General features: G+C 53.6%; 1 protein-coding gene across 1 annotated transcript; it reads right to left on the bottom strand.

Annotated features, from left to right (window-relative positions):
• Window positions 1-890: 890 nt before the first annotated feature.
• On the bottom strand, window positions 891-8,900 carry KCNJ14 (potassium inwardly rectifying channel subfamily J member 14). The gene is made up of 2 exons (XM_084906049.1): window positions 7,102-8,900; window positions 891-2,887 (listed from the first exon to the last, which is right to left on the bottom strand). Exons 1-2 carry the CDS (start codon window positions 8,062-8,064, stop codon window positions 2,300-2,302), a joined length of 1,551 nt encoding a protein of 516 aa, XP_084762175.1. The 5' UTR covers window positions 8,065-8,900; the 3' UTR covers window positions 891-2,299.
• Window positions 8,901-9,234: the final 334 nt, after the last annotated feature.

The raw sequence follows: 9,234 nt of genomic DNA, 5'->3' as shown, positions 1-9,234 counted from the left end.
TGGGCCATGCCAGTGGCCGCCCTCAGTCCCGGGACCGGGCGGGACACGGGGGTGGGGACGGATCCTCACAGGCACTGGTTCCTTTCGCAGCCGGCTCCCTGCCTGCTGGCCACTTAGGCAGATAGAAGCGTGGGCAGAGGCCAGGCCCCGGAAGCACACTCACAGGCACAGCACCAGGCTCCCAATGGCTTCACCTGGGGGACGAGTCTCCCCCCAACCACATCCTGGCCCCTGGTATGCAGAGCTCCCTCCTGTCCGCCAAGCTGGACGAGGGAGGCGCTGGTTCTGGCCCTGAGCACAGCCCCCCTGCACCAGCCCGCCCTGTCCTTCAGATGCTCAAATTCAGCGCTGGCCTCCCGAGCGCTCCCATCCCTGGAAGGCCACGTGTCCCGGCACCAGGAAGAGCTGGGAAGTCTCTAGGACCCTCAGCCCCTCGCCCCCCTCAGTGAAGTGAGGAATCATGGCCGGGGAAAGGCCCTTGGAGAAGGTCAAGTTCCAATGCCCCGTTTTTACAGATAAGGAAACCGAGGCGAGGAAAGAGGAGTGGTGTGCCCAGCCACACAGTCCTTAAGCAGAGCCAGGATTCAGAACAAAGCTTCTGGGTCCTTAGAAAGGATTCCGTCCACTTCTAACCCTCTGTAAGAACCATGGGGGGAGGGGGGAAGCCGGTTTGGCTCAGTGGATAGAGCATCGGCCTGCGGACTCAAGGGCCTTGGGTTCGATTCCAGTCAAGGGCATGTACCTTGGTTGCGGGCACATTCCCAGTAGGGGGGGTGTGTGCAGGAGGCAGCTGATCGATGTTTCTAACTCTCTATCCCTCTCCCTTCCTCTCTGTTAAAAAAAAAAAAATCAATAAAATATGTTTTTGAAAAACAGAACCATGGGGGGGGATAGATATCTGTATTTATATTATATATCATACACACATATATAACGTCTTTAAGAAATAGATACACATCACTGGGTGTAGGATTCCAGAGCATCGTAGACTCACCAGCCACGCTCCCCTCCTTCCCCTTGCCCAGTAACCAGCCCTGTTTGTCCCCGGGGCCTTGTCTGGGCCCTCACCTTCAGGCCAGCCCAGAATCGCTGTCTAGCAAGTCCCGAGTCCACCCGTGACAGGAGCCGACTAGCACGTCCAGGGTGTGGTCACGGACAGCTCCGGATCCCTGACGCCTCAGCTCCCTTTGGCATGACAGGACCACACAGGAGTCATCCGGAACCGCCAGTCCTTCCTTGACTCTGGTCGATCGAGAGCCGCGGAACCTTGATTCCTTTGGGCATTCTAGAATGGCACTTTAATAAACACACCTGTGGGTCATTTAGAAGCATCGATTCTCCTCTGGCCTTGGCGTTCTACAGCCACTGGTCTGGAGCTATCTGCTATCAGGAACTCCCCCTCTGTCACTTCTAGAGCAGTGGTCGGCAAACGGCGGCTCGCGAGCCACAGGCGGCTCTTTGCCCCTTGAGTTTTTAGCAAAGGCCAGCTGAGCAGTACCCTAATTAAGTTCATAACAACGTACCTACCTATTGTAGATAGCTTAGGTTTAAAAAAATGTGTTTCTCGAAAGAAATTTCAATCGTTGTAGTTGATATTTGGCTCTGTGGACTAATGTGTTTGCCGACCACTGCTCTAGACCAACAGACTCTCCATTGTTCTGTGCATTCCAGAAGCACAGTTTCTTTAGATTCTGGAAGTACTTCTACTATCTAAGGTCGATCAGATGAACAGTCTCAAAACACGGGCTTTCTGGCATCACAGGTCTTTTCTGGGCTTGTAATCGACATTCCAGGTCAATCCAAACAGTCCTGGAATTTCGAAGCATTCCATACTTTCCCTCCTCAGGTGGTCTACAGAAAGATGACTTGCTGCTTGGTTGGCTGAGCCGAGACGCAATGGTCCCTTCCTTGCATAGCAGACCGACCCAGACCTGTAAACTCTCCTTCTCTCTCCCGCTGCTTGAGACCTGCTGACTTCCGCCCCCAGAGGCAGTCTGTATGACTGATGCCTGACCCTGCTCAACAACCCAAGCCAGCCATGTAGAAGAATCTAGAACCACCAGTCCGTGCCTCCTGGGTGGGTCCAGAATCCTGGATCCCTTAGCCCTGGTGAGGCTGAGGAATCCAGCCAATAAAGGGGTCTCAGGAGGGAGCGCGCCACGCCCACTAGGCAGGCAGAACGTCACCGGCTAATGGTTTACCCAGCTGGCCTGCAGGTCCCGGCAGAGGGCCCCATCTCTCCATGTTGCTGCCCCTGGGAAGGGGCTACAAATGGGGGGGGGGGGGGCACCAGCCGGTATCACGGGGGCGGGGCCAGAGACGGGGTTGGTGTGAGTCCTCGGGGGCTGGCGGCCCCCTCTTCTGCCTCCGACTCCTCCCCCTCCTGGGTTTCCTCCTCCTCCTGGCAGCAGCTCAGCGCAAGCTCGTTCTCGTAGCAGAAAGCCGCCAGACAGTCGGGGAAGCCGGCCTTGGGGCCGCGGGAGTCCCGCTCTGCCCGCTGGTCCAGCTCCTTGGCGCTGCAGACGGGGGTCCCCGGGACCTCGTACGTGCGGTGGAAGTGGCGGTAGTCCACCTCGTACTGGGAGCCGCGCTGGAAGAGGACGGGCTCGAAACGGTGGCCCCAGAGCAGCTCCCCGGGGAGGTAGGAGGAGCGGCACTGCGTGGTCATGGCCGTGGCCTCCACCATGCCCTCCAGGATGACCACCAGCTCGAAGTCGGCCCGGGCCAGCTCGGCGCGCCCCAGCTCGTAGAGGGGGCTGGAGGCGTCGATCTCGTGCACGACGGTGATGGGGGACACCAGGAAGAGGCGGTCCGTGCCGCCGTCGAAGCCCACGTCCACGTCCTGGTGGTCCAGCGGGATGTACTCCCCTTCGGGGGTCACCCGAGGCTGCAGCGAGCGGCCAGGGGCCCCAGACAGGTGCAGGGAGGCGAAGGGAGACGGACATAATGACAGGAAGCAATGGGCATGCAGGAAAAGAGAAGAGCAGAGACTCGTAGGGGTGAGGGTGGGGCGAGGAGAATCAGAGAGAGGGGGATGAGGCCCAGGGGGAGGAAGGGGAGGCTCGGAGCAAAAGGGGACAGAGACCCAGAGAGAAAGAGAGAGGGACAGAGACTCAGGGGGTTTGGGGATAGAAACCCGGGGAGGAGACAAGGGAGAGAGGAAGAGAGGGACAGAGGGACATGGACAGAGCCACAGAAATCAGCAAAGCAGAGATAAAGGTAAAGAAACAGAAGAGAAATGACATCCAAGCAGCAATTGGAGGAAAAGAAAAAGGGCTTTCAGTGAACAGAGAAAGATAAACCAGGATGACAATCTAGGTCCAATATCCTGCGTTCCCCGCTGCTTCATCCCAGCTTATGGGCGCTCCGCACCCCAGGCCCTGCAGCCCCTGTGCATGTGTGTGATGGAGAGGAGGGTATGCAGGCCACAGGCCAGGCACTGGCAGTTTCACCCCACCTGCCCACTGGTTCCATCCCCACCTCCCAGGCCAGGCCAGTGCCCCATAGGCTTCTGGGATAGACAATGAGTCTGGTGTCTCAGTCCAGGAGGAGAGAGAGGTGGAGGGTGGGGCCCAATCTCTCCCACCTGTCTGTCTCCCGGAGACCCCAGTTGCTGCTAGGAGCTGGAGTTCCCACCACCACCTTGTTCTCCCTCTCACCCAAGTACAAGCTCAGTCCAAGGTCACGTGCCCACTTGGACCAGGGCAGCTAGCCTCAGAATGTGGGCAGTTTGGCCCCAGTTCTAGAAACACTAAAGCAAAAAGCACCTTTCTGCAGAGAGTTGGAGGGAGCCACTAACCCAGGAGCCAATGAAAGTTGTTTTGTTTGTTTGTTGCTGAGAAGATAAAATTCTAGAGTGTCCCAACCCCGGCTCTGTCCCCCTCCGAGCAGGAGGCTGGTGGGAGAGGCTGGGCCGCTGAGATGGGGAACAGTTTCCCACAAAAGCCGCAGGACCCCATGCCCAGAGGCCATGAACAGTTGTGTTCCACAGCTGCTTAGGTGAGAGCTGCACCCCATCCTGGGACCTACATCTCCCACAATCCCACAGGGGCCAGGCCTCAAGTCATAAGCCACTGCGATTTACACCACCCGCAAAACTACACGTCCTCACACCACCCCTCCGAGGCCCTTTCTCAGCCCCCAGAGGTGTCTGAGTTCAGAGCCTCTACGCCCCTCAAGGCTTAGATTTCCCCACAATTCCATAGGGGGGGGGGGCCTCACACCCCAGAAAGCTCTTTGTGTCTCAAAATCTGTCTCAATGTCGGCCTGCGGACTCAAGGGTCCCAGGTTTCTTTTCTGGTCAAGAGCATGTACCTTGGTTGTGGGCACATCCCCAGTAGGAGGAGGTGAGCAGGGAGGAAGCTGATGGATGTTTCTCATCGATGTTTCTAACTCTCTATCCCTCTCCCTTCCTCTCTGTAAAATATCAATAAAATAGGCCAAAACCGGTTTGGCTCAATGGATAGAGCGTTGGCTTGGGGACTGAAAGGTCCCGGGTTCGATTCCGGTCAAGGGCATGTACCTTGGTTGCAGGCATATCCCCAGTAGGGGGTATGCAAGAGGCAGCTGATCGATGACTCTCTCTCATTGATGTTTCTAACTATCTCTCTCCCTTCCTCTCTGTACAAAATCAATAAAATATATTTTTTTAAAAATATATCAATAAAATATATTTTTTTAAAAATCTGTCTAAAGCCAAAACCGGTTTGGCTCAGTGGATAGAGCGTCAGCTTGCCGACTGAAGGGTCCCAGGTTCGATTCCAGTCAAGGGCATGTACCTTGGTTGGGGACACATCCCCAGTGGGGGGTGTGCAAGAGGCAGCTGATTCTCACCAATTTTTCTAACTCTCTATTCTTCTCTCTTTCTCTCTGTAAAAAAATCAATAAAATATATATTTTTAAAAATCTGTCTCAAGGAGAATCCAAGATGGCTGCTCGGGTAGGCAACTAGCCGCAGCCGCACACAACAATTTTAATAAAATACAACTAAAATATAAAATGGACATTACCCAGAACTACAGGAAAGTCGACTGACTGGAAATCCTACAACAAGAAGCAAGGAGAAAACCAGAAGGAAGCACGGAGGAGCTGTAAAAGCCTAAGGTACAGAGACACGCGGCGTGCGCGGAGAGGACGGAGCCGGAGAGGAGGGAGGCCGAGTGCCTGGCGGGCGTTCCCTAGCGGAAAGGAGATAAAACTCCGACTGTGCTGGGCCCCTGACTGCTCTGAACCCCAGTTCTGGGCCAGACCCCGGGGACCCAGGCTCAGCCATAGGGAGCTGGGCTGTAAGTCAGAACCCCGGGGTAGCGGAGAAAGGAGGTCCCGGAGGCGCGCACACAGCGCCCAGAGAAGGGCCGGCCGGCTGTGCCGCGGGATTGCCCTGACGGGAAGGAGACTGGGGCTCCAGACTGCTGTGAACGCCACCTCCAACTCCACTTCCAACTGAACTGAACCCCAATACCGGGCTCATTGTGGGAGAGCATAGACTGTTTGGCAGCAGGCGAAAATAGAGGGCACCTTTCTCTCAGAGGTGCCGGCAGCGAGCACTGAAGGACCCGCATAGGGCGGGGCTGACGGAAGCCAAAGCTGCAGGCTCCACCCTGAAACCCCGTCCCATCTGTAACTGCGAAATGCGACAACAAAATAGATCACAAACGAAAGAAATGGAGGACAAAAAGCGTCTGGATATAGAGTTCAAATCTACGCTTATAAGGTTTTTCAAGAATTTCCTAGAAAAGATGGATAAGGCCTATGAGGATATGAAAAGAGATCAACTAGAATTAATAAGGAGTCAACAAGAAATGATAAGGGATCAACAAGAAATAAAGAATACATTGTCTGAAATAAAAAATATTCTACAGAGTCCTAAAAACAGAAGGAAAGATCGCAAGAATCAAGTCAAAGATTTGGAACATAAAGAGCCAGAAGCCACTCCTGCACAGAAGCTAGAAGGCAAGAGAATCCAGAAAATTGAAGATAATGTAAGAAACCTCTGGGACAACTTCAAGCGAACCAACATCAGAATTATGGGGGTTCCAGAAGATGAGAGAGAGCAAGATATCGAAAACATACTGAAAGAAATAGTGACAGAAAACTTCCCCCACCTGGTGAAAGAATTTGACTTACAAGTCCAGGAAGCCCACAGAACTCCAAACAAAAGGAATCCAAAGAGGACCACACCAAGACACATCATTATTAAAATTCCAAGAGCAAAAGATAAAGAGAGAATATTAAAAGAAGCAAGAGCAAAGAAGGTAGTAACTTATAAAGGAGCACCTATACGATTGTCAGCTGACTTCTCAACAGAAACCATGCAGGCCAGACGGGAATGGCAAGAAATATTCAAGGTGATGAATAGCAAGAACCTACAGCCAAAAATAAGCTACCCAGCAAAGCTATCACTCAGAATCCAAGGCCAGATAAAGAGCTTCACTAATAAAAAAAAGCTAAAGGAGTTCATCACCACCAAACCAGAATTATATGAATTGCTGAAGGGGGTTCTTTCAGAAGAGAAAGTAAACAAAGATAAAAATTATGAACAACAAATACGTAATTATCAACAAGTGAATCTAAAAACCAAGGAAATTAAAAAAATCTGATGAACAATATTAACTGTTGAATATAATAGAATCAGAGGTATGGAAGGGGAGTGAACTGACGATTCTTGGGGAAAAGGGGAGAGGGGAGCGTGGGAAGAGACTGAACATAAACTGTGCACCTATGGATGAGGACAATGGGGAGAGGGGAAAGGGCAGAGGGTGGGGTGGGAACCTAGTGGAGGAGAGCAATGGTGGTGGTGGGGGGGAAGGAACATTTGTAATAATATGAAAAATAAAAACTTATTAAAAAAAAAAAAAAAAAAAAAAAAAAAAAAAAAAAAAAATCTGTCTCAAGTCTAGGGTTTACATCTCCTACAACTGCTCCCGAACTCAAACTCCAGCCACAAGTAAAGCAAGAGGGTCCCTGTCCCAGAGGCTGCTGGGAGTTGTAGTTCGCGCACCCTCCACGTCCAACGCACGCCTCGCCCTCAGGCCTACATCTCCCACAATCCCCAGGGGCACCCCCTTCCCCCGCCTTCCGGGTGGGGCCTGGGCCCCGCACCTGCAGCAGCTGGGCCCGCACATGGGCCTCCACCAGGTGGCTGCGGCGCAGGTTGCCCACGCGCCACATGAGGCAGAGGCGGCGGTCGCGCAGCGCCACCACGGCGTTCTCGCTGAAGATGAGCGTCTCGTTGCGCTTCTTGGGCTTGGCCATCTTGGCCATGACGGCACCCACGACGAAGGCGTCGAGCACGCAGCCGGCGATGCACTGCAGCACCACGGCGGCCACGGCGGCCGGGCACTCCTCCGTGACGCTGCGCACGCCGTAGCCGATGGACGTCTGCGTCTCCAGCGCCAGGAGGAAGGCGGCCAGGAAGCTGGCCACGTGCGAGAAGCAGGGCGCGGGCGGCGGCGGCGCGGCCAGGTCGCCGTGCAGCGAGGCGATGAGCCAGAAGGCCAGGCCGAAGAGCAGCCAGGACGCCAGGAAGGAGCAGGAGAAGAGCAGGCACATCCAGCGCCAGCGCACGTCCACGCACGTGGTGAACAGGTCGCTCAGGTAGCGCGCGCCCTGGCCGCCCAGGTGCACGAAGCGCACGTTGCAGTGGCCGTCCTTCTTGACGAAGCGCCCGCGGCGCCGCCCCGCGGCCGGGGCCTGGGCCGGGGCCCACCCGTTGCGGCACAGCCCCGGCCCGGCCTCCTCATCGCCCGCCCCGCCGTCCCCCGAAGCCAGGGCGCCGCTCAGGCGGCACAGGACCTCGGCCAGGCCCATGGGCGGGGACAGCCCCTCCGCTGGGGCTAGTGGGGGGCGGGCGCCCCGAACCTGCAGGGACAAGAGATGGGCAGAACCTTCAGAGGTGCCGGGAATGGGTGGGCATGCTCCCTGGGCCCTGGTGGCCTCGTCTGGAAAATGGGTGGAAGAATGCTCACCTTGCCAAAACCGGTTTGGCTCAGAGCGTGAGCCTGCGGACTGAAAGGTCCCGGGTATGATTCCGGTCAAGGGCATGTACCTTGGTTGCGGGCACATCCCCAGTGGGGAGTGTGTAGGAGGCAGCTGATCGATGTTTCTCTCTCATGGATGTTTCTAGCTCTCTATCCCTCTCCCTTCCTCTGTAAAAAAAAAAAATCAATAAAATATATTTAAAAAAAAGAATGCTCACCTCGAAAGCCACAACAGTACAGCCTGAACAACCGTGACAGTAACACTTGTAATGACAGGAGGTACTTTTGTAACTATGGCTATCACACCACCACCGTGAGCCACAATGATGTGTCAGCTGGCATCTGCAGTGCCACACGCTGCTGCGAACTCTTTGCGTGAATTTTCTGATTTGAGCCTCACAACACTGTAGGCATTATTTCCCCAATTTACAGATGAGGAAACTGAGGCACGGAATGTTGAACGTGCCCAAGGTCACAGCTGATTAAACGGGCTTGAGTGCTAGCAGTCCAGCTCCAGAGCCCAAGCCCATAACCACGAAGGGGTCACTGGCTCTCAGCTGGAGGCTGAGGTCCCTGTGGTTCAAAAGGAAGCCCAGGCCCCGGCCGGGTGGCTCAGTTGGTTGGACCATCCTCCCATACACCCAAAGGTCTCCGGTTTGATTCCCAGTCGGGGTACAAACCTAGGTTGCTGGTTCGATCCCGGGTGGGGGTGCATGTGGGAGGCAACTGATCAATGTATCTCTCCCTCTCCCTTCCCCTCTCTTCCTCTCTTATCAATAAAAATATATCCTCGAGCTGAAGCCAGTTTGGCTCTGTGGATAGAGTGTCGGCCTGCGGACTGAAGGGTCCCAGGTTCGATTCCGGTCAGGAGCGTGTACCTTGGTTGCAGGCACATCCCCAGTAGGAGGTGTGCAGGAGGCAGCTGATTGATGTTTCTCTCTCATCAATGTTTCTAACTATCCCTCTCTCTTCCTCTCTGTGAAAAAAAAAAAAAAAAAAAAATTTTAAAAAAAAAAGCATATGCTTTGTGAATGGTTTTTCTTGAGTTCAAGTTCCAGCTCCACAAAAAAAAAAAAAATATATATATATATATAATATATATATTTATATATTTATATATATATAAATTATATATATATATATATATATATATATATATATATATATATATATATATATATATATATATAAAACACCTCGGGTGAGGATTAAAGCAAGCAAAATAGCAACCAATAGAGGCTGGTGCAAAATAAAA

The sequence above is a fragment of the Pipistrellus hanaki genome, assembly GCF_964339955.1.
Source record: "Pipistrellus hanaki genome assembly, chromosome: 15".
NCBI lineage: Eukaryota > Metazoa > Chordata > Mammalia > Chiroptera > Vespertilionidae > Pipistrellus > Pipistrellus hanaki.
The sequence above is the reverse complement of the archived record's forward strand: the minus strand, read 5'-3'. Positions and strand labels throughout refer to the sequence as shown.